Source organism: Corvus hawaiiensis, chromosome 2, assembly GCF_020740725.1.
Source record: "Corvus hawaiiensis isolate bCorHaw1 chromosome 2, bCorHaw1.pri.cur, whole genome shotgun sequence".
Lineage (NCBI taxonomy): Eukaryota > Metazoa > Chordata > Aves > Passeriformes > Corvidae > Corvus > Corvus hawaiiensis.
In genome coordinates this window covers 112290563-112315908 of record NC_063214.1, presented here as the reverse complement: position 1 = coordinate 112315908, position 25346 = coordinate 112290563, and the positions used below count along the sequence as shown (strand labels likewise).

Below are 25346 nucleotides of genomic sequence, written 5' to 3'. Positions count from 1 at the left end.
TTTCCAAAATGCCTTCTGGAAGAAAAAATGTAACAAGTGTCATCTGCATAAGGAAGAAGCTTTTGGATAACAATGTACTCAGGAGCACTGAATGTCATGATAAAACAGGCAAGAATTCCAATGAATGTGACATGGACAGGTTTTCCTGAAGACTTCCATTTTCACTGGAATTAAAAGAACTTTATTTTTGACAAGGCAGAACTAATGATGTATCTTTAGAAAGCATACATATATTTTACCTGTGTTGCTATGACTTAATCTGTTCATTTAAGAGTGTCCAGTGCCTGATCAGGCACTCCTGTCATTGTGGTAAAAGCACACTGAGTAAAGTATGGGGAAGTGTTAGATCTGTTCAAACAGTGAACTTCACCCTCACTCACTCTGACAGCTTTATTCCCCTCTCTCCTACTCCCAGCCACATGCCCAGCCTTGCATTCTGACATTTGCTGCATGCCTCTGTGAGGCAGCTGAGGTCATTAATCCAGCAGAAAAATAGCCCAGAAAAAAGGGATAATTTTCTGCTGAAAAGTTCACTGAGCTGTCACACGAGAGGGAATGGATGGGAGGATGGACAAGGAAAGAGGAGTAGACAACAAATCAGTTCACTTGCCTGTAACTTTACCCTTACTTCTAGTACAAGAATTAGAGAATTAGAATGCTACTTCCAATTTCCTTCACAACCTTCTGAGGACTCAGAGGCTGTCAGCACAGCTTCAAAAGCAAAAGCCTGGGTGAAATTTCTGTCAGTCTTTTTCCATGAGTACTTTATTCTCTGTCACTAAAGAAACAGCACACTGGTCTCCTCATCTTACATGGTTTGAGCTGGGTGTTATTTTAAAAATCAGTATGTTTAAATAACAGCAGTTTAATTCATGCAATCAAATTAAGGTTTGATGGTTATCCTGCAGGGTCTAAGGATTTAATTTCCTCCTGTATTTGCACAGAACCCATGGACTGCAAACACAGGGAGGAGTAGATGGTGATATAAAGATTCAATGCTCATACTGATATCAATCCCTTTGATTTGGTTGGGGGATTCATTTCCTCTGTGAGAATTTCGGTTGGCTGTTGCAGAATGCCAGCTGAGGCAGTGAAGGATGGAACAGGCAGGAAGTGAATCCAGATTTCCCTTGGTATGTTTGCTGCTGTCTTATTTTAACTAGTTTTTGTTCTTGTGTACCAAAAGCAACATAAGTCATCTCTGTCACAGCAGAGAGTATAAAGTGTAGTCTCCTACACTAATGATACTCTGTAGTTATGTCACTGCCCTGTCATTTAAATGATTCTATGTTCTGCCCCTCAAAACATTCACAAAATATGTTCACCTTATTTTACGTGCTGATAAAAAGCAGCATTACCACTCCAAAAAAATGTACCACTCAATTTTAGCTAAGTCCACAGGAGCAATTTTTCAACATTAGCAACAAGTAAAGACAAGAACAGCATCCAAGTACAATATAAAGCATATGATTAATCTTCATTAAATCTTTTAGATCTCCTCTTTTCCTGGAGAGCTGCAGTTCCCGTTATCACACTAATTTACAATGAATTTAGGACCCAATTTGCCTTTACCTCTCGTGTTTGAAAGCAGACTGCTTCTAGTGCAGCGAACGCGATATGGCTTTTATTTGTAAACTGAGTAAGGCCACAGATGATACTGTTGAAGAGAGAAAAAAACCCAATTAGGACACTCTTCTTTATCAGACATGAACCTATACTTCACACCTAGGTCTTATAATTCAAATCTCATTCAATTCCATTGTATGAAGATTACTTTTTAATATTAAAAAGCTTGTTTTTCTTTAATCTAAACAGTCTCATTTTCCTGACAAGGTGCTTTCAGGGTCCAATCAATACAGTTACCATAAATTATATTTTTTCCCAATCTGCATGCAGATGGATGTAGATTCATCCATACACACATACAAACACCCCCATAAATTCTAGTCTGTCTTCAAGAAAAAAAAAGATATGATTGAGGTTGATTTATCTTTAAAAAAATAATATACATTATCACTAAAATCTTAATAAATTCTCTAATGCTTTCGGTTCTTAAGGAAAAGCCCATATACATTGGTGCTGTGCTCTAAATGTTTGAAATTGTTTTCAGATCTAGTCTGATGATTAGTTGCTTCTGAACCTTCAAAGAGATTTTTGGATATGAGAAGTATGCTACATCTAACCATGAGTAAGCTGAATTCTGCCAATGTACTCTGAAGTGCAGAGCAAATAACCATCCTTTATTCTATTTCAACATCTGAGGAGCAGCATGGTACTGCACAGAAATACTGCTGCATACATGCAAGTTCAAAGATATTAAAGGATATTTTTAATTGTTACCACTCCAAAGATCAGTTTTTAACCATTAAAAAGTTAGCCACTGTGATACGAAAAGCTGTAAAAACATCAAACTCTGAGATTTTTCTTTTTCCTTACATACAAGAAGCATCTGAATTCTAAAGATGCAACTACTTGAAACTTTGGGAACAAGATATCCTTTAAGACTTCTTTTTCCACTCTAGGAAAGTTATTCTATGTTTATATTTGTTATGCTTCCATGACTGGCATGTTGTGATTCCAACAACAGTAGCAAGCTCACAAGAGCAGAAAAGACAAATGAAAACATAGTTTGAAGTATTACCAGGTGGCTGAGTCTGAACTACCAGAAAAGGGACTGGAAAAAAGGAGTAGAAAAGAATTTTCAATAGACTGGAAAGAAAACTGTATATAAGGGGAAGGAGGCAAAGTGGGAAGGAGTTAAGTACTGAAACCGAACTCAAAACCACTAATCAGCACTAAATTCTTCCTTTAGTACTTTTGTTGCCTGACACAGTTCACAGGACTACAAACCTCTTCTTTTACTTGAGTGAGATGAAAATCCTTTCAAAACCAAAAATTGTTTTCCCTGCCCTAATCCCCCACACTGTTTTTTGGGGTTTTTTTTTGAGGAGTGGGACAAGGAGGGGAGATGAGGATGAGTAGCTGGGGTAGCTAATCCTTCCTTTCCTCCCAGTAGCAGTTGCCGTTTTGAACAGTTTAAATACAAAACAGAAACAGTAGCCCATGAAGATACTACAAAGGACCATTTCACATACCTGGAAGGAATGGTATTTGTAAAATGATTAAATCCCCCTGCAAAAGCAGCGTTCAGTCAGATCCTTACCCCCTTGCACTGGGTTCCCAGTATGGTGCATACAGTCCTGAAAACGCTGGTACAAAGTAGCAGCCGTAAGAAGTTCCCACATCTGCAGCCAGTTTTTCTAATGCACACACAAAGCACTTACTTAGCTTTTCACAACTGTACCAACACTTAATTACAGCACTTAATTATTATTTAAATAAGAAAAATATTCAGGATATCTTAGGTAGCTACAAATATAATCCAGACATGTATACAACTAGAAAATACAACCAATGCTGGCACTCTGTTCCTTGTTAACCAGTTTTCCTTTTGCAACAATATGAAAGGAAGAGATGGAGCATAGGGAGTTGTGGGAAATGTAAAATGCAAAATGCAAAATGAAAACTGAAACCCAATACTGTGTACTCAATATTCTGTCCTAGATTTTATGAGGTTTTCAAAGGTTATCTATCCTGTGGGTAAAGAATGCTACCTTCAAAGCAGTCCAAAAGGTCACACTTTACTTCCATTTAAGTCAAGGCAAGCAAGTGAAACTGGATCAAGACCAAAGGGAGTTAAGACCTAAATTCCCATCAATTTCAAATGGATTTAGAGCTCCAAATTGTCAGCTTAAGTATATAATCACAAGGCCAGCTACAAGGAAATCTGAAGTTTCCTGATATGAGAATGGTAACTGTGGATGTATGAACTCCTCAATACTGAAATATTTGTAATTTAAAAAATTATATTAAGACATTTAGAATTACAGAAGAGATAATGCTAATGAACAGCTCTTTCCTAAAACAAGAAAGAAGAGCATTTTCTTTCTGCTTCTGCAGATTTCTTCTGTTTGCATTGATAATTGATCATCGATCATCTTTAAAAAGTCTTTCTAAAAGGATACTTTCATACAGACTCCACTTCAAAAAAGAGTGAAGGCAGAAGGATGGACAAGTTCAGTGACACAGAAAGAGATGATGAATCCCTACATGACTTTAACAACACTGGCAAGGTTAAAGGTCTTGAAACTTAGACCTTTCAAAGGTCTTGTCAAACTTGTGAAGAGGTACTATAGTGTCTCAACAACTGGCTAATTTATGTGACAGCAGTTTATATTCTTCTGTATGATCTTCAAAGCTTTCTTTCAAAAAAACAGCCTGATGCTCTAAGTTTTTGCTAAATCTTTGAAGTTTTACTTAAAATTTTAATTCTAAATTTTCCCACCTTTGAATATGATATCAATTTATTAAAAATATGTAATGAATGTCTTTTTAATCCTAGATCTCATTAAATCAGTCACTTTCAAACTTTTGCCCTTGCATGCTTCTGACATTTTTTGTTTTCCAAATTTTGGTATGTTCCTAGTTTTTATGTTACAAACCAGCTTGTTTCAGTTAATTTGAATCAGGAAACATCAGCTACACATATGCTAAAGGATTACTGCATTATTAGCCAAAACAGATTACCCTCCTCCACATCTTCTTAAAGAGACAACTTTGCAAACTGAGATCCCTACTTCAATGGATATGAAGCCTTCTACATAAATATTTGCACATGCAGGGCCTCAGGTTCTCACGTTTATGACAAGAATATGTAGGTTTAGGAACAAATATAGGCTGGTTTCTGTAATACAGACTTAAATACTCTTGGCTCTGTAAACTTCAACACTGTATAAAACCAGGAGATACTCAGTAAGTATAGTATCCTCCTGAGTATGTGCTTACCGAGGAAACTACTAAAAAGTACAGATTGCAACAGAGCAAAGCTGACAAAGCATTTCCAAGGCTGAGTTGATAGGCTCTATGAAATACATGTATCAATCAGTGAGCTCATGGATGCAAAGTAAATTTTTGTTGTGTTTAAACACAGCAAAATATATGCACCTTCCAGCTTTTCTTTACTTAAATATTTTGAGCTTTCATTCACCAATAGAGACATCATAACACTGGAAAATTTAAAAAACTGAACAACTCCATACTCACCAACTTCCTGTGAAGTCTTAGCAATACCCAGATTGTCCCTCAGCCAACGAACAACAGCACCAGCTATTGCAACAGATCCCTGAAAGAAACAAAGTCACTCCATTAGGAGACAACAACTGGTAGCTTTGCGCTGCTTTTTAAAAGACTGGGGAGGAGGGGTCGCTGTGGCCTCCAGCTGCAGGCTTACAGTCACAACTTGAAGCACTCCCAGGAATGCTCACAACCAAACCACAAAGTTTCTTGGCATCTGGAGACTGCCATGTAAAAAGGGCAGCCTGTTACACAGACTCCATGTAGAGAAGGTGTATATTGTATGCTTTTTTTTGTATGGGGGAAAATTACAATGACATTTCCTAAGCAGTCTTCTTGTCTTTCTAATTTATGGCTTCCGAATATACAGTTATGAGGTTCAGTAGCCTCAGACTTCCTTTCCTGACACATTAATATTTTTATGCTTTGATTTAAAAAACAAGACTAATTATGTCTAATCTAAATACAAACATCCAGAAAGACAGAAAATTTAGGCGCTCATGCATTTGCCAGCAAATTTCTCTATTGCCTCAGCAAATGGCCCTGAAAGGCTTCATCACATCACAGATGAATGGCATCTAACCCCAAAGCCAAGTCCAGCAGACTAAGCTTCAAGTAAATCAGGAGCAGCATTATATTTTCATTCAAAGCCACTGCTAGAAGGGGCAGGGGTGTTTTCTATGCAGCTGGCTATTACAGTTACAAGATACCAGTTTGATTAAAGGAAAAGGCTGAATCCACATTTTTTGCCTCTCTGCAAAGTGTCTCAACCAGCAGATTGTATATGATTCTAGCATGGATACAGAACAAAGCACACTTAACAGCTTCTGTTGAAGCCATGTTTTCAGACAATATCATTAAAGACTTGGAGGTGAAGAAGCAGCAAAGTGCAGGTGTTTCAGCATGCAGGAATACAAATCACTCTCAAGACAGTTTCAGTTCTCGTTTTAAGAACACGGGTTAAAAATAAAACAAACCTCTCACACACCCACACACAACAAAAATCCCAGAGTTTGCTAGGTCATGGCAAATACAGGATTCACTTTCCTCAGGGAAGGAAAAGGAACTGAATGCAGCCTCCCACATCCTAATAAAGTACCATAAACCACAAACTATTCTCACAATGAAAAAAATCCTGTGTTGTCTTTGTTTCACATGGAAAACACAGTCTGTCTACAAAAGCTCAATATCAGCATTCAGCGTATGTGTTTTGAGAATAATTATTATATTACAATACTTAGCACAGTAAGCAGCACAGATGGAAGAATAATCATTTTGCTGTTCCCATCAAAGCTTTGGTGCCAAATAGGTGCTCAGCTGATCTGTGCTTCAGAAGCAGAGCTATAGAACAATGAGCCCTGAAGTTTAAAGATAAATACAATTTTCTATAGAATTTGGATGCCCTCAGACTTTCTCAGTTTGGAGAACTGAGAAACTGAATTCTGTAAGTAGGCACCTGAATCAGAGAGGTAAAAAAGCCAAATTGTTAGAGGATTTTTTCCCAGAAATTTGATTAAGATTTTTGAAAGTTAGAAGTAAAATCCATTAGAACAAAATAAAAAACATTTAGCTATGACTTTTTTAATGAGGTAATAACTGAAACACTAGTACTTCTCCCCCTTTTTTAAACCCAATTTAGTATTTAAAAAATCATGTCTTTTAATTAATATTATTTATTAAAGATTTGAGAGACTGAGTAGCAGAAAAAATGTTTTAGCCATCTAGCTCTGAAAGTATAAATGATGCAATGAAGAAACAGTTTTTATTAGATTACATGATATAGATTGGAGACAGGGATAACCAAAACCACACAGAAGCCTTCAGGCACACAAGCATAATACAGAGCTATTTTCATTTCCACACAGCTGAAGATACCATAAAAATACCAGATAACAGAAGTAAACTAGATGTATCATTACAAAAAGGAAGAAACTACTGAACTTACCTCTAGTGCATAAAAAGCAGGTTTGTCTCTGCCCATTTTGTAAGCTATTGTGGTTATAAGACCATGCTCAGAAAACACAGACTAAATGGGGAAAGGGGAAAGAAAAGGTAAAGCATGAACAGAGGCTGAAAATATTGAAATAAAACCACTCAAATTATAATAAACAATGGACCAAACCTTCAAGCAAAATTTAAACAAAGTAATTTTCAGTCACTCTAAATAAACACCTAAGATAGAACACTCAGATTGCTGGTGCTAATTCTTGTTTCCACAAGCTGCTGCAGATCTTTCCATCCTCCTTATAGAAAAGAGTTGAGGGTCCTTAAGGGAAGATGTAAAGGAAAAGGAAGTCACAGTTTTGCGCTATTTATTCAACTCCAACTACAAAGAAATAATGAGAGAAAATGAAGGGAAGAAATAAAAGAGCAAAGACAAGGAAAAAAGCACATGGTTAAATAACATAACACTTAATCCCGTCTGGGTGACGAGAAACATATAAAAGGGAAGAGCAAGAAACTTGTTAAGAAAAGTTCTGTTTGGAACCTTAAGGAGGTAGGAAATGGAGTCTTACAGAAATACGTTGAAAAAATTACTACTTTTATTCTTTCAGTTTTCAGTATGTGCTTTTCCCTATGTCTGGCAATATAATTGTTGTAAATAAGTCCAAGAATGGCTAACATACAGTTGTATTTCAGAACTTAAATAGAGATTGTGAAAAACAAAAAAGCAAACAAAAATGCAACTGACCTTCTGACCTGTATTGCACAGCAAGAAACAACCTGTTCCGTACCTAGCATGAAAGCAAAGCAAAGTTAAAACCACAATGTTTAAAGAATAACCTGTTACTGCAATCCATGAGTCCCCTGTGAGGAATCAACACACCACTTCCTGACCCTTGAAGGTTTTGCTACCATTAACTAATGATAAAACTATCCTCAAAAAGTTGATTTTAATGCAGCCTGAAGCTGAAAAATCTAGTCACATGTCTCTCTCTTTCTCTCTGGCTATTTTTTGTCTAACATTTGATCAAGGAGCAGATATGGCTGAAAACTAAGTGTAAATGCCTCTTTGGTGGCAGTGTTTACCTACTTCAATTTAAGCTGATTATGAGAGTGACTTTATAAAATAAATATTTCACAATATTAAAGGGGAAATTTTAAGAAACTTTGTTCCTGTCACAAAGAAGAGGGTTTTCTTTAAACATATTCCATTAAAAAACTTCTAAAAATGCCATGTTTCCCATTTGAAGACCAAATCATAAATGTGTGTGCATAGACACTCATACAAGAACACAGTTTAATATAAGGAGTACAAAACCGCTCCAACTTACTCTAAGAAATTATTGTAGAGAAAAATGTTCCTTACCTTTTTAAAACCCTCAAAATTAGTATCTTAAACCAGTACTGAGATAGCCTTCAGTTATATTTGGAAAAAGAAATAGTAAAGAAATAACAGAAACAAATTAAAAAAAGATAGACTAATATGTAATCATACCTGTGAAACTCCCATACTGTGTATGTCCCTACATGCTTAGTTAAGCACCTGGTTGTAAATGGAGCAGTAAGTCATTTCAGCAGAGAGCTTTTCCTCCAATGATTGTTTGATTATACCAGTTGCCTGATTTAACTGATCAGCTATTTTAAACAAGGGACACTAGGAGGCTGAGAAACAGGAAAAAGCAAATTTAAAATTCTCCACTCTGAGCTAGACATAGAAGCAAAACTAAGCACTGCAACTGAAATGGACCTTTCCCATCTAGCAAATCTGTGTCATTCAAGTCTATGCAATCTAACTCACAGGCCTGTATTTGTTTAACCTTAGGTCACAATTTAAATGACACTGCAGCTGTTTTAATCTGTGTTTTGAAGAATGTTAAAATGAAACGCCCCCTGTCACATAGAGATTTTCTTCACAGTGACTGTAACTAAATATACCTCAAAAGCCATGTAACTTTAATATCTTCATTACTTTATATAAGAGTCAAGACATGGTTTACTTTGCGGGTCAACACAGTCAAAAGGTAGATCTGCAATTACACGTTAACTAAGAAAGCATTTGGCAGTTGCTTGAAAGAGAACATAATACTTAATTCAAAACAGAGCAGTATGTTTATCATACAACTTTCCTACTAACTTACGTGTTTTTTGCTTGTCCATCTCGAAAACACATTTGCCCAACAAGAGCAGCAGACTGGTCACCCAAGCACTGAAAGTGAAAGATTTTTTCATTTAGCAAATGTCCTCACATGAATTACATATTTGACTATAACTCTAATCTATGAGTAGCACACAGGTAATTGAAAGTGAGGAAAAACCTACAGAGAAAAGCTATGCTTTTTATTACTCTTCCCTCTGTAACAACTGCAAATGAAATGTGTTTTGATACTTACGGTGAACAATTTAAAGAAATAAAAACTAAAATTTACTACCTTTATACATGTTATTGGAAAAAGCTGAGAATTTGCCCTCCATTTCTGGATTATGTATATACTTCTTTTATATATATGAAGTAGAGCTTGCTTCCATTTTGTAATGTTACTCATTTACTTAGAGATGCAATATAAGTTTCCAGCAGCATTACACATATGCATTAAAGCTCTCATTTGTATTTCCAGAGCCAGACCTTAATAATAATGGATCAAGCCAATTAGTAATTCAAGAGTCTACTTCCTGTTTAACCTGAAGTAAGAACCCAAAATCTTAAATCATAGGAGGATTCACTCATCTTTAAAGCTTTTTCCTGTGAAGCTATGTTCATGCAGTCCCAGGTTGTCATGCCAGAATCTAAGTTGAAGTAGGACTTACCCCAGAAATTGGTACACCTGTCAAAGCTCCAGATTTCTGTTTTGCAAAAACAGAAGGCAAAACTCTGAGTTAGCTTTCCATGACTAGAATTGAAGGCAATGAAAAATAAGCTAAACTTCTAATGCTCAAAGGAAAACAAAGAAGGGTCATGTAAGCAACATGGTTCAATTCAGGTGTACACTTTGTTTCAGCTTAACGCAGCTCATGTCTCAACCACTAAGGAATGGAGAGCACGCAATTTAACAAATATACTTTATGTGACCTCAAAAGTTCATAGCATAAATTTTCTTAAAATATTACTATACAGCAAATCCAGTTCAGTGTAATCTGAGCAGTAAGTGCCAAGTGTAAAATGCAGAAGTGCAAAATGGCAAAGTGACTAAGAAAAAAACCATGACTGTGGTGACATCCTAAGCAAAGACAGATGCCTGATTTTAAGCTACAGTGTTTTAAATCTCATATAGAGTTTCTTCCAAACACTACCAGAGTTACTCAGTTACATTACTGTTACAGAATCATAAAATCATTTAAATTGGATAAGACCTCTAAGATCATCAAGTCCAACTGTTAAGTCAGCACTGCCATGTCCACCGCTAACCCATGTCCCTAAGCGCCACATCTATACATCTTTTAAGCACCTCCAGGGATGGTGACTCCACCACTTCTCTGGGCAGCCTGTTTCAATTCTTGACCACCTGTGAAGGCTCTTTTTTTATCACTTGTTACCTGGGAGAAGAGACCAACCCCCACCTGGCCACAACCTTCTTTCAGGGAGTTGTAGAGAGTGGTAAGGTCCCCTCTGAGCCTCTTTTTCTCCAGGCTGAACACCCCCATCTCCCTCAGCTGCTCCTCATCAAACTTGTGTTCCAGACCCTTCCCCAGCTCTGCTGCCCTTCTCTGGACTTGCTCCAGCTTCTCAATGCTTTTTTTGTAGTGAGGGGCCCAACACTCAGGTTCAAATCCTGAACACAGGATATGAGGTGTGGCCTCACCAGTGCCGAGCACAGGGTGGCAATCACTGCCCTGGTCCTGCTGCCACACTACTGCTGATCCAGGCCAGGTGCCTTTGGCCTTCCTGGCCCTCTGGGCACAGCTGGCTCATGTTCAGCTGCTGTTGACCAGCACCCACAGGCCCTTTTCCTCCAGGCACCTTTCCAGCCACTCTTCCCCAGCCTGCAGCTCTGCCTGGGGTTGTTGTGACCCAAGTGCGGGACCCAGCACTTGGCCTTGTTGAACCTCATACAATTGGTCTCAGCCCATTGCTCCAGCCTGTCCGTCTGCAGAGCCTTCCTGCCCTCCAGCAGATCAACATTTCTGCCCAACTCAGTGTCATGTGCAAACTTAGTGAGGGTATCCTGAAAATTTTATTTAATTATTTAACTATTTCCTGACAATTTCTACTTGTTTCTTTAAATTGTTTCTTTGTGCAATTGTGAAAATGCATTTTCAGTAAAGCCATGCAAGTGTATTTCCAATCTGAATTTCTTTTTCTTTAATGCTCATTTCAATTAACTGGATTTAAGATAACTGTGTTTATAAATGCACTAAAAAAATCTACATGAATTTCATGTTTCGGTACCACAGAATTAGTATTTTTAAACAGAATGGACAGGTTTTCTCATTTATAAGATGTTATAGCTAACATTTATTAGCCAGTAACTGTATTTTTAGCTCACTATAAAAAGAAATATTCAAGTGTGGAAATTAAGACACATACATTGAGATAACATTTTAGAAATAATTTGGCATGAACTCTAATTGTATTATCTCAGATTTGGAAACACACAGCAAATTTATTGGTCTAGGAAGTGCACTTTTACTAATCCTTAAACCAATGAAAATGCACAGCATCTGAGCAGAATGGGCAAGATATACGTGGTCAGCCTAATGGAAGCCTCTACTCACCCGGCTAGGACAGATTTTCTACAGCCAGCAAAAGGAAGAAAAAGAAAAAAAAAATGGAAAGAAAGGGGAAGAGAAACAGAAGTTCACATTTAAAGTGATGAGCAATTCTGTTCTGGTGGTCAGGCAGTATCTTTTTCCATTTACCTTGCTCATTCAGCTTAATACAATTCACTCTTATCTGACCTTCACATAAATTAACATCAGCGATGACTTCTAGTGGCATTTCCATTAACACACTAGCAAAATATTTACATTTCAGGGAATTTAGAGTTCTATTTAAAAAAAAAAATCTTGTAACTTTTCTTCATTACAAAATGCGTGTATTTTTATTTAACAATAGCTCAAATTACCAGGAAAAAGAAGGCAAAAATCACAACATCCAGTTTATCCAATCTTGAAGATCATTAATTAGATGCAACTGTGTCAGAAGAGTTGGTGCTGCATTAAAGTAATCAAATACTCAACTTCCTATAATATTATATAACAGTAGGTAACAGCATATCAATCATAAATCAAACAATACTGGTCTAGAAAAAGCCATTAGTCCTAATCTATAGAATCTGTCAAATCCAAATGGATACAGTTATATTTTTACAAGATTAATTTCACACAAATACCGGAAAACATACCATCAGGCCATAAACCTCAGAGGAGCTTCGTACGTTTGGAAGTATTTCCATAGGAATATCAAAGAACCTGAGCACAACAAAAAATTATGTATATTATATGTTCAGTGCTAAACCAGAAAGCATTTTGCATTTATTTCCTTAAATAAGTCTAAGCTATAAAGAAAAAAAAAACTATAAAAGGAACTTTTTTCTAGGTTTTAATCTATAGCTATGTGTTTTTCCACTTGTTACAGTGGACACTGAATTTTGGAGTAAAACAGCATATATTTCAATTTTTGAGGAATATCCAACTCTTTTACACAGAAATTTCATTCTTCTTCGAACAATATCGTAATAATACACTTGTTAATAAATTCAAATTTAAAATACAGACACTATCATTCTAGCTGCCTTACAAATTTGATTAAGTAATAAAGAAACTATTAAATCACAATATTCTGAGTTAGAAGGGACCCACAAGGTTCACTGAGTCAAACTCTCAAGTGAATGGCCTGTACATGGATTGAACCCACAACCTGGGCATTATCAGTATCATGCCCTAACCAACTGAGCTAAATTGTTTCCATAAACCAGGCCTCCACCTACAGAAAGATTCTGCTACTTTTAGTTAATCCAGACCGTTATAAATTGGACATCTGGAGAACAATGAATCTTAGTCATTAATTTCAACTGTAAATAGAACAGTACCTGCTGATCTTAGTTCAGATAAGTGATTCTTACTTTTAAATGAGTTAGAAACTATTTAAATAACAGTATTACTGAAAAACTGAGCTTACTTGCAGAGCTCAGGATCCCATTCCAAGGAATGAATGTTGAACAACATCGTTCTACTGGCATTGGTGACATCTGTACAGTGAATGCCTCCATTCTTTCCACCTGTCAAACTCTGAACAAAAAAATAATGGCATTTGTCAAGGAGAGATATAGGTTTACTTCAACAAACTACAAAAAAAATTTCAAAATCACAAAGTTTTCAGCTTGGGACTGGGAACTCTGGTATTTCTGCAACAACCAAGAGGCAGGCCGAATACACCTTTCTAAAGTCCAAGGTTTTTCTGAAAGTGTGAGCAAAATTTTACAGCAACCTTTAATGGTAAACTACACATAAGCATCTAGACAAAATTATACTGGTACAGAGACAGTAAAAGTTCATCTTACAAGGAACTTTAATGGAATTTCTTTAGTGGCTTGTATTGGCATCATTGTGTCATCAGTGGGCATCGTGTACAACATGCACGGAGACTTGCATGATATGGAAATTGATTGTAAAAAGAGTGATAATAAACTCAAAAATACACACCCATATAAGCCATGAATCAATAGTCCCAAACATAGCTCTTCGATCCTCAACAGCTTTCCTAATCTCTTCCACATTATCCAAAAGCCACCGAAGTTTCACTGCACTAAAATAAGTGCTAAGTGGAAGACCAGTCTTAAACTGTAAAATTAAAAAAAAATCATTTAAACACCATGCAAGTATCTTTCCCCTAAATACTGTAGTTACATATAAAAATGGTGATAGTAAGGGGAAAAAAAAAGACACAAAACTCAGAGAAATTACACAAACTTGTTATTTAAATAAGTACTAAGCACACAACACACAAGTCTGAAAAAATCAAATGACCAGTGGAATAATGGACAAAGATCAAAGCTGATCTAAATGCAGTTCAAAGATCATTTATGTGGAAAAAGTTGTTTGCAGAAGGCCTGTCTTATCTAGGATATCTCTGTATCATTAAACAATAAGTAACAACAACAAAAATAAGCAGGACAACACAGGAAAGATGAAATTTGTATTCTACTAGAACCTGAAAATCTAGTTTATATACTAGTTTATATAAGTAAGTTTATATACTTTTTGACATCTGTTTCCTGCCTATAGGAAAACGTATAAAAAATACATAATACTTATACAATCAGTAAGAACAATATTAATCAAACAATTGCAACACCTTTTTGCAAGCAATTAGTTTCCAAATTGTTATATATTTGCTCACAAAAAAAGAATGAATTTGCTCTTTATGAATGATCTTCCTAGTTCTCAGATTGGATGCAATAATTTCAATATTAAGGCATGAGAATGCATAATACATTTCATACCAGTAAGTTATTTCCCAGTTTTTTTCTACTTGATCTCAATTTTTATGTGTAATGTTTCCTTAATATTGGCTAGATACCACAGGATTAGGTCTCACTATTACTGATTTAACTTCTCTAGTGAGAAATTAAAGGACTGTTAACCATTTATTTTAAGGAAATAAAAAATTTTCTAGTCTCAGATTGGTGTCTTAGGCCCATTTTTTATTATTTGACAAGCTAAGAAGAGACTAGAAACTACAGATGACTTTGTTTTGGGGATTTTTTAACACATAAAACCAAAAAAATACAAATTGCAGCAGCTAGCATTTAAATGTTCTGGAATATCTCTTACCTTAGAAAAAGTTTTGTTTTTTCCTGGAATTCTTTTAAGAAGACGTTCAACTGTTGACTGGGTTCTCAGGTCAAGCCACACTAAAACATGAATAAAATTAACTGATCAAGTGATTTAATACACAAAAAAATGACATGTTCAGCTTGCTTCTATGAAACCACAGCTCTTGCCAGTAAATTCCTGTCTCTTTTTATCTTTTCACGTAGTTGAAAGAATATTGTATTGCCATTGTATTTTAAAGTTACTGTTGTAAAAATTAAAAATGGTTAGATAAATTCATTTGATTTAGAAGAACAAACAATTTGAGAAACAAACAGGATTTACCACAAACAGGACATATACTTTATCAGAATATAAGCAAGTGACTAATGCTACTTTGCAGCAGATGAGTGTGACTAAAGCACATAGCAGGTTGATTATTTACTATTTCTATGTAAAATCTCAGCTAAAAGACTACATTGGAGTTATCAAGGCATAGCTGGTTTTAAGACAAAGCTGTTAACTACATATATTTGACTACAGAAGAGTCCTGGTTTTACAGTCATACTATGCCAAACTACACCTGGCACTTGACATGACCTAAAAAACCAATTCTAGACAATTAGCATTTTTCAGCTGACAAGATCTGAAAAGCTAAGGTAAGTCAAAAATAAAACTGAGTATTAATAAGTATTCATTAAGTCATCAATAAGTATTCATTAAGCCTACTTAGCATGATTTTCCTTTAAAGTTAAATCAACAGCATACTGAAAATTTCCAAGGAAGTCTTTGGGTGCAAGTCACAGCATTTTGTGCCAGGACCCCCTCAGGAACATTGGGGTGGTTTTTTTTGAAAACCAATAAAGTGATTCATTAAGTAGTAATTTTTATGGAATATGCATTTTTAAACTGCACTGCTGTGTATACCAACACACATCTTACAACACAGATACCAAAAAATCCAAGAAATTACTAGGCTAGGCCACAACCAGATCTGCACAGGAAAATACAAAAGCATTTTTTCCACAACATGTTCATATTATGATATTACATATTTAGAAAGTAGCATAGTTACCAATAGCATTATAAAGAGGTTCTCCAGTTGTCTTGTCCCAAACCACTGTTGTTTCTCTCTGATTGGTGACTCCAATGGCTTCAGGACAAAATAGAAAGTATCCTTTTCAGAAGGTTTGTTTTCCCCTTTTGGGGGGGGGTGAGGGAGGGAATGGAGAGGTGGAGAGGAGGGAGGAACAGGTAAGGAGAAGAGGAAAGTAAATGGGAAATAAAAAGCTTCCAACTTTTTCAAGGTGTAATCTAGAAATATTACTTCTAAGAACTCATCTTTGCTGATTAACCTATATGCTATAAACCTCTCTCTTTTTCGGCCACAAACTGAGACAACAACAACACTGACAGGGAAAACAGCTTTCCTGAATTAAAATCCTAAATTAAATTTCAGAATTTCTTCATCACCTGTCTCTGCGATTTTACAAGCTTAGGCTAAGTCTACTTTGTCGATTCTGCATTGCGAATATACACAAGGAACTTATTTTCTTACTATTCCTCCCCCAAAAAATGCTTTCAAATACAATTTAACGTTTTGTTTGAGGCTGGCACATGCTGCCACCTTTCTATTTATTAACTTAAAAACTATGGTATCTGAATTGCTCAACCATGAGCATGTTAAAGCCCTCTACCCATAAGTACCTCTTATGTTACCGATGTTTATGTTCAGTTGCTTCATTTTCTCACAGGTCTTTTCCACACATTCATAGACAGAGTTTAATATTTCCTTTGGATCTTGTTCCACCCATCTTTAACAAACAGTAAACACCAGTTAATAAAAAATAACATTAAAAAAAGAATACTAGTCTGAAAAACAAGCTGAGCATTTTAACACAATTATAGCTACAAAACATGTTTTACATACCTACAAAAAGTAAAAAGAATTTCAAACCCTTTTTAAACTGTAAGCTGTATTTTCACAAAAAAACCCCCCAAAACCATCTGCAGAAAACAATGAATTTTGTTTTGTTTTATTCTATACAGAGGGCATTGGCAGCAAATGGTAGGTCAGTTAGGAACAAACAAACAAAACCTCAGAGAACAAACTAAGATATTTCTATGGACCAAGCTGAAAACTGTGGTTCAACTGTAAAAATTACCAGCTTTATCACCTCAAATGAGATGTTAAGTCTTATTTAAACTTTAGTTTTAAACTTCAAAGTTTAGATGTTATGTATGTAAATGAGTGATCAGAGCAAAACACTAAGTACTTTTAGCTTCTGTAACTCAGGGCACATTCTGGACGCCAAGTGGGAGCTATTTTATGACATTTTTTCTGCCCAGTCTTTTATAGCAGATACTGTGCTACTAAAAATTATTAAGCAGCTTCAGTTTTGATGACTCAGATAAAAATATATAAGCTCGACCAAAATGTACACAAATGAAAAAAAAAAATCATACCCTTCTCTAGGGAATTCTTGCTTTATTTCAACTTGATGGTGACTCAAGAGCTCTGCTGTTTTTGCATTAAAAACCTGCAAATAAATTACATAATGGAATTTTGTATGAACACAGAAGTTTAAACAACAATAATTAACATTTATTCTTTTGAACAAATGCAGTGCTGTGACAATGGACAGTAATTTTCTATCATCAACACCAATATCTATATAACCAGGATTCAGATATATGCATTTTTAAAACTAAGGTAGGCAAAGATTATTTTGGTAAACTTTGCTGTCAATCTGTCAATTTAAACTGCTTTTTTTTTTTTTCCTTGGTGGGTTGGAAAAGAACCAAATTTTTTCTTGTGGTGGTTATAGAAGTTAAATTCCTGATTCATTTTAGAATAGCTCTCAGTAAAATACCCACTGTTGTTGAAAATAACACCTCTTTAGCTCCTGTTGTGCCACTCTATTGCTGGAGCTATCTGTGTGTTTTCTTGGGTTAGCTCACTTTTAGGAAGAGTGAAAATCTGTGACAAATTATAGAAGGGACTAAACTGAAGAACAAGAAAGTACCTAGGCAAAACCCATTTTGTTTAAAAAAAACCTACAAGTACAGAGCTCATGAACAATCTGACAAGAAAAGAATGCCACTGCAGCAACACAACACATTAAAAAGAGAAGAACATGTAGAAAAGTAACTTAAATTTGGATATACTACAATAAAAACCAGCAGAGTAGAGAATCACGAGGACTCTATCAATGGGTATTCTTAAGGAATCACAAGTTAAGAGGTTCTGCCTTGCAGTAGAAGCTCATCGAGAATGCAGAACAACCCTCATTAAGCACCAGCAGCCTGTTCCCAAAAGGAAGCTCTGCTGAGGCCAAGCTCAGGGACACCCAGTGAAACATTCAACTGAAGTGCACACTGAGTAAGCCAGAGTGCCTGGCTGGGGTGGTGGCATTCCTGTGGGAATGGCTTTCTCCCCAGGACCACGCAGAATCTTTTGTGGGAAGAACATTCTGGGACCTAGAAAGTAAAATCTAACAGCAGGTTCAGGTGAACTGCAGAACATGTCAGTGGCACACCATCCTACCTTTTTATGGCAAGCAGAGGTAAGCCAGATTTAGAAACCACTCTCATGCTAAAGAAACAAAATTCAGTTATAGCCATCCACCCTATAGGATACAACTGAATATTTTCTATACTTCCTTCTTAATGCTCTCTTCTCGTTCCACAAATTTTAGGAATTTCTCTTAAAGCTTTTAATCCACAAACTCTTGGTATCGTTTAGACAGTACACTTTACTCTGAAACTATCAGAACAATTCTGACAAAAAGGAGATGAAGTTCTGATTCTCCAGTTTCTTTGGAACCTTAAAGTGTATCTTTAGAGTGAAACTTTGAAGTTTAGAAACATTCTACTTATATATTAGAATTGCAGAATAATTCAGGCTGAGAGGGACCTTGAGACATCTCTAGTACAACCTCCTGCTCAAAGCAGGACCAGCAATGACATTAGATCATGTTGCTCAAGAACTTTTCTAGGCAGGTCTTGAAAACCTCCAAGGATGAAAACAGCACAAACGCTGGAAAACACTGAAAGCTCCACTGCCCAGAAAAGAAGCCTTAAAAAGGTACATGATCATTCTTTTCTGCTATCAGTTGGAAAGGTTGCATAGAAAGAGCACCACTGAATTCTTTTTACTATATTTACTTATCTGTGTTTCATCCACCAGCTCAGGCTTGACATGAATCTATCCTAATAAAAGAGAAAGCTCTGTCAGTACTACACATTTGGAAGGAACTTGCATAATGGGATATAGGTCTTAAAATGCTACACAACACAGTTAATAGGACAGGCTGTTTTGCATGTATGCAGCAAGATTTTTTTACCTGAAATTGCCTTTCTGCCAAAAGCATATTCACATTTACTAGGTTTTTAGAATAAAGACAGAAAGACAGAAGATTTTTTATTTAACATGTATGTATATTTCTGACATACTAACAATGTTAATTATCATGTGGTAATCATTCATCATTAATCATTCAGTATTTCTTGAAACAGAAGACAATGCAAAGGATTCCTACTGGAAGCAGGAAGTCAGATTCAATTAGACAAAGTCATCAAGTGAAGGTGGATTGTGTGACTTGCAGACACAGCAATAAACTGTGACAGCAATACATTTTAAACAGAAGCAATAACACAATAAATGCACAGATATTTTCATGTCCATAGAGTAGAACTAGGCAAACACACTTCGCTAATGCATCACAAACAAACCTGCAAGCTTCTGACATTCTCAACAAAAGCAGTAGACAGTCCCTGTTATTCAGGGCAAGGGATTAAAAACTATCACTGGGAGCAATCCCTGTTTGAGGCCAGGTTGGACGGGGCCCTGTGCACCCTGGTCTAGTAGAAGCTGTCCCTGCCCATGGTGGGGGGTGAAACTAGGGAATCTTTAAGGTCCCTTCTGACCCAAATTATTCTATGACTGTGATTCTACACTCATAAACAGAATTCTGATATGTGAAAAGATGCCAAATATGAAAGAGTCACTAAATTTAAACCTACAAAATGATAAATAATGTAGGGAATAAATAGAACAAATGGGACCTCAAAGCCTTCCTTTCCCACTCCTTCCAAAAAACCACTACTGTTGTAAAAAAAAATTCCCTATACAGTCTCTGTTTGACAGTGGAGAGATAGAAAAATAAGTGAGAGTAAGTCTGAATAATTCAGATAAGGTCAATACATCCCTGTTGAAACAGGTTTGAAGTGTATTTTTTGTAATTTGTTGGGACTAGAGGCTTTCAATCCTCCATTAAGAACTGATCCAGTTTATGCTACTGATCTCTCAGTTGTTGTGTGTGGCAGGGGGAAAGCCAAAGTCAGTTTTGCCCTAATTTTATCAGCAGTAGTCATGAAGAATTGTCTAGGCTATTTGGACATGTACAGTTGTCTTGAACAGAGATGAAAGTGAAAGCCACCAGATACGTACTGAATTCTCTAGTGAGAGATTAAAGAAAAGGAATAAATAACATCCTTCCTCTACTCCCAACAAAGAATTAGACCTTGAGCCTTGAGTCTCAGGACTGTAGAGAAGGAAGACCTACATAGGTGTGCTATATGTGAGCAAGCAGAGAGGCACAAGGGCTGATCACTTAATTCAAGCTTTTTATAGGGTCTTTAATAGAATACATCACACCATATGAAGGGGTGTAGTTACATATTGTTACATATTATTGTGTATTACATTCATGTTTTGTTATCTTAATGGAAAAGAATTCATATCAATCAGTTGTAGCAATTTTCAAGGAATGGCCATTAATATGAGGTTCATGGAAGCGATGCAAGAAGCTGCACAGCTGAAAAGACAATAATGAAAACAGATTTTAGAAGTAACTCTTCATATGTCTCAAGCTTTGTCATGTAACTCTGCAGAAAAGCTATTTCTGTTGTTCTATGGTGTATCTTCATGAGTTTCTGTCAAGCTGGAACAGCCACGGCTCTGCAGCCAAACAAGCTCAGAGCTGGAGTTCTGAAATTTCATTGAAATCAACCCAGCTGGAAAAAGGATAACAAAAAAAAAGAAAAACAATAATTCCCTCTTTAGTACTTAACTACGAGTAGCAGGCAGTCAGAATTTATGAATAAGTACAGTTTAACAAGTCTCCTAGAAATTATCTTTGTTGGAAGGCTCATGATGAACAGATCTCCCTCCATCATCTAGAAGGTGCTTACAATTATGGGCTTTACAGTAAAACTACACTGTATTTTAAGTGATAAGAGTGAGGGGAAAAACTGTATTTACAATATTTTTAACCCTTCTTGCTAGTTATACAATCAAGTTTTTTTCTTTCCCAAAAGGTCATGTTACTTCAGTAGAGGGGTAAAATGGTTTCCCCTCTGAAGAGAAAGCTCAGTGGGTATGAATGTCTTCCTTACCTAAAAATCAGTTTTTGTTTATTGAAAAGAATGCTTGCAGTGTGATATAGCTTTATTTGAATGTTTCTTCTAGAGAAAAGTAAAGGAAGAAAGAAATATTTCACAGAGGTGGAAAAAAATGTTCTGTGGCTGACTGACAAAACTAGAACGTAAAGTACTGTATAGGTACTTCACTGTGTATTTCAATTCTTGCTATTCCTGGATAAAATGACAGAAAGACTATCCAGAAAATATCTTTCAAGAAATCAAACAATGGTTCACTTGGCCATTAGCTTCTGATCCTAAGACTTTTCACAAAAGAAGCTATAGGGTATTTTTTTATGATTCTTGAATAATATGAAATGGAACATGAGAGATGAAAGTATTAGGTGAAAATATTCAATGAAACATCTTGGCCAGAATTCAGTCATCTGGGTACACTTGTTTAGCCTACCCAATTTATTTTCCTGCTATAAGAAAATGAGCCTTAAACAATTGCACTGGTACTCGAAGCACTGTGCTCTCCCTGGTAACTCTGAATCTGGTTCCCGGTTCAACCCAACTTAACAGAAAAGTTGCAATCTCAAAAATAATTACAGCTTATTTTACAAAAGTAGCTAATAAAAGTAAAGATCCAAAATAGGGTTTGTGGAGGGTAAAGCTACAGCATAAACTACCACTGTATGTGTGCTGTGTGAGAGGCAAGGCTAAATAAGGAGTGACAGTAACAGAAATGCACCTGAGTTCTGGTGCTTCTTTAGCCTCTGTGTTCATAGAGAGGAAGCAGGAGACTCAAAACTTGTGTCTGCGCACAGGATAATTTCTCTGAATCTCAGGAGTTCGCCTAGCCTAAATCGCTGCTCAGGTAAGCCTAAATTTAAGACCAAGCTGTTCAGGGTCTTTTCTAGTCAGGAACTAAGCATCTGCAAGGATGGAAGTTTGGAAGTTCCACACATTTTCTCGGCCCCTGATCCAATGTCCTCATAGTGAAACATTGTTTTGTTACATCTATTTGAAATTTCACTTGCAACTTGTGTTCACTGCCCGCTGTCTTTTTCTGTGCCCATCTGAGAAAAGGCTGGTTCTGTGTTCTCCACAAACTGTGGTTAGATAGCTGAGGACACCCCTTAGCCTTTCTTGGGAAGAAAGAACCCCCGATCTCCTAAACCCTCCTTCCACAGCTTTGTGCTGCAGTGCAGGGATCTTTCAGGGACCCCTTGCCTGGGTGAAATCCAGTTCTTCAAACTCTCTCATCTTCTGCAGGGTCCAACAGCAGACACAGTGTTCCAGATGCCACCTCCTAAGTGCTACACAGATGGTAAGAATTACTTTTTGAACTTTTCTTATGTGCACCACCACAAGGATGTCTTGCTCACATATATCTGACTTGCTGTCCAGCAGGAGTGTGTCTTTTTTCACTAAGCAGCTTCTTAGCATTCTGTCCCAAGTGCTAAACTTTGTTTAACTTTATTAATATTCTGGAAGCCCCCTTCTCCAACTGGAATTTCAGTCAACTGGTCACTCCCATCTGAGAGAACATTCCAACCCATCCCCATGGCTGTAGATGAAAGTACTATGGGGTATCAGCCCTTGCTACTGACTGCTAAGGAACACCATTGGTAAATCTGCCACCTGTAATAGTAAATTTACACTCTGAACTGCTGACACTACTCTTTGGCTCCATTGGACCAGACAGTTTTTCACCCAGAACTCTTTAACCCAGTCAAAAATCATATGTCTTCCGCTTAAAAAATTAGGTAACAGTTGCACTGAACTACTGAATACACAAGTGCAAAGTAAGCAGCAAGTTGATTTTGACTTGTGACTTGGTGAAGACAAAAACTTTTGGAAACATTACATTTAAATTAACAAAAAGTAGATCAGTGAGAAGTGTAACCAAAACAACTAAAAGCAAAAGACCAAGAGGTAATAAGAAAGCCAAGGAAACAATTTGGGCACAAACAACAATACATTACATTCTGACTTAAAATATTTCAAGGCAAAATCTCTTCTAACTGCAGCAATCCCCTTCCAGCACAGAATTCTCCAGATACATGTGTTGTTATCTGAATGACTGATGTGAGCTGTAGCAGATCTCTGCACATTTTGCCCTCTTCTTCCCCTCTCCCCCATGTTCTGATTTAATTCAGTGATCATGTATCTTATTTCCTCAAACCCGTGTAACTGTATTATCATAACGACATGATCACACTGCCAAGTTTAATACAATGCTGTATTTTGACATGAATTGAGAGAAACTGAGATGAATACAAGAAGAGACTTGAAGAGTGACAGACCCAATACACTTCTTGGAAAAATTAGGAATCATCTGAATCCTCATGTAGACAGGCAAAATCTCCCTGACTGCATAAATGCCATTGATGGATGTGTCTAGTGTAAGAAATTCCTTCTAAGAGGAACTTGTAAAAATATTTGTATAAAGAGCTTAAGTTTTACTTCTACTACTATTATCCTTTTAGGATAAGAAAAAAGTTAACTTGGCTTATACGTGAAAGCAGATAGAATTTATCTTCAGGTGTTACAGGGATCTTCTTCAAGTTTGTTCCCAAAAAGGACTCCTGACTGGCATCCAAGACAGCCCACTGGTGTCATTTGTCAGTTTGGAGTTTCTCTCCACCCCCAGATCTGTGTTTTGTCATTTGACAATCGCATGAAGGTCATGATATTGAGTAATAGTGGTAACATAGGTCAAGAAGATATTCTAGTCTCCTGCTTCATGAAGGAATGTTCCATGTGAGGGAAGCATTAAAAAAAAAAGCAAGGACAAACCAAAACATTCACCTTCCCAATTAACACTTTGCTCATTTGACAACATTTTTATCTAGATCTCTCCTTCCATGGAGGAAATTGTCACTGAGATTTAATTAAGTCAATCTACCATGACCTAACTGACTAGGGGACATATATTTGTAGACATTTGCAAGCAAAAAGTACCTATAGTAATTTTCATACATAACAACATTAGTTACAGTCTATTGCATAATATAGAAATAACTAGATCCTTCAACTAAAGGGTCATATATAGATGATTAATATATTAATCCTCCCATCCTTATATCTTCCTCTAGTGTTTAAACAAATCAGTGTTTCACAAGGTATGCAGGTTCAGCCACCTGAACACCGACAGTGCACAGGATGCACTGGCATTAGGGCTGGAACCGCAGCAGTCATTCCAGCAGGCCCCGGGTAGGTTTTAGCGGGGAACACAGCGGAGTCATCGCATTGTTTGAACACCAGCTAATCGCAGTCACCGAACTCGCACGGATCTATTTCCCCAGTGCCCGAGGACCTTGTCCACTTGATTCCACTCGGGGCGAGACACCCGACAGACTGAAAACCCGGCAGATGGCAAACGCAGCCTGCTCGAAACAGCGGGACCTCGCAGTCCCCTGGAGCAGCAGCAAGAGCCGCCGGTGCCCCAGACCGCTCCCCGCGGGACGGGCGCTGCTCCCCGCGCCGCGGCGGGAACGCGGCGGAGGGACAGCGGCGGATCCGGCACCCCCGGCCCGAGCAGCGCCGCTTCTCCGGGAGACAGGAGGCAGCAGCCGGGACCGCGCAGCCCGGCCCTGCGGGCCCGTTCCCCTGCCCTTCCCCAAGGGCACGGCAGAGGCCCCCGCCGGGATGTAGGGGAATAAAGGCGCGGAAGCCGCGGCTCCACTCAGGCCGCGGGGGCGCCGCCTGCCCCCGGTGCCGCCCCGATCGCCGCGCTGTGCTCACCAGGAAGCGGGTGGAGCTGGTGCCCTGATCGATGGCTCCCACCAGCGGCCCCAGCGCCGTGCGCTCGGACGCGGCCATGGGACCCCTCAGCGCCCGCTCCGCTCCCCGTAACGGCCGCGCCGGCACCGCGCGGGCAGCTCGCGGCCGGCGGCGCGGGGCGGCCGGGGTGAAGCCGGCGGGGGCGGGGCGGGGGCGCTGGCTCGCGCATTGTCAGCCCGCGGCCAATCGGCGCCCGGGGCGCGGCGGGGGCGGGGCGGGGGCGGGGCCGGGCTCGCGGGAGGGGACGCAGGGGGTGTGTCACGTGACGCGCGGCGCGCGGCACGGCCCCCTGCCCCGCCCCGCCCCAGCGGCCCGGCGGAGGGAGGGGGAGGCGGGAAAACTGCGGGGGCTCCTGAGGACAGCTC

The 25346-nt window shown here is 37.9% G+C and overlaps 1 protein-coding gene across 4 annotated transcripts in view; it reads right to left on the bottom strand.

Moving 5' to 3' along the window:
• Nucleotides 1-25090, bottom strand: part of GK (glycerol kinase) — a 35037-nt gene extending 9947 nt beyond the window's left edge. For 2 of the 4 annotated variants that reach the window (XM_048288580.1, XM_048288597.1), the window contains exons 1-16: nucleotides 24943-25090; nucleotides 17293-17366; nucleotides 16534-16640; nucleotides 15902-15979; nucleotides 14848-14927; nucleotides 13717-13854; nucleotides 13193-13302; nucleotides 12417-12483; nucleotides 11788-11805; nucleotides 9883-9918; nucleotides 9216-9283; nucleotides 7826-7868; nucleotides 7079-7159; nucleotides 5104-5182; nucleotides 3164-3260; nucleotides 1573-1657 (exon numbers count right to left, since the gene is read on the bottom strand). In XM_048288580.1, coding sequence (XP_048144537.1) covers nucleotides 1573-1657; nucleotides 3164-3260; nucleotides 5104-5182; nucleotides 7079-7159; nucleotides 7826-7868; nucleotides 9216-9283; nucleotides 9883-9918; nucleotides 11788-11805; nucleotides 12417-12483; nucleotides 13193-13302; nucleotides 13717-13854; nucleotides 14848-14927; nucleotides 15902-15979; nucleotides 16534-16640; nucleotides 17293-17366; nucleotides 24943-25020 — 1239 coding nt within the window. In that variant the 5' untranslated portion in view covers nucleotides 25021-25090. Of the gene's footprint in view, nucleotides 1-1572; nucleotides 1658-3163; nucleotides 3261-5103; nucleotides 5183-7078; nucleotides 7160-7825; nucleotides 7869-9215; nucleotides 9284-9882; nucleotides 9919-11787; nucleotides 11806-12416; nucleotides 12484-13192; nucleotides 13303-13716; nucleotides 13855-14847; nucleotides 14928-15901; nucleotides 15980-16533; nucleotides 16641-17292; nucleotides 17367-18993; nucleotides 19039-24942 lie in introns of all 4 variants that reach the window. The other 2 variants (XM_048288605.1, XM_048288589.1) reach the window with 2 other exon arrangements.
• Between the last annotated feature and the right edge of the window lie 256 nt (nucleotides 25091-25346).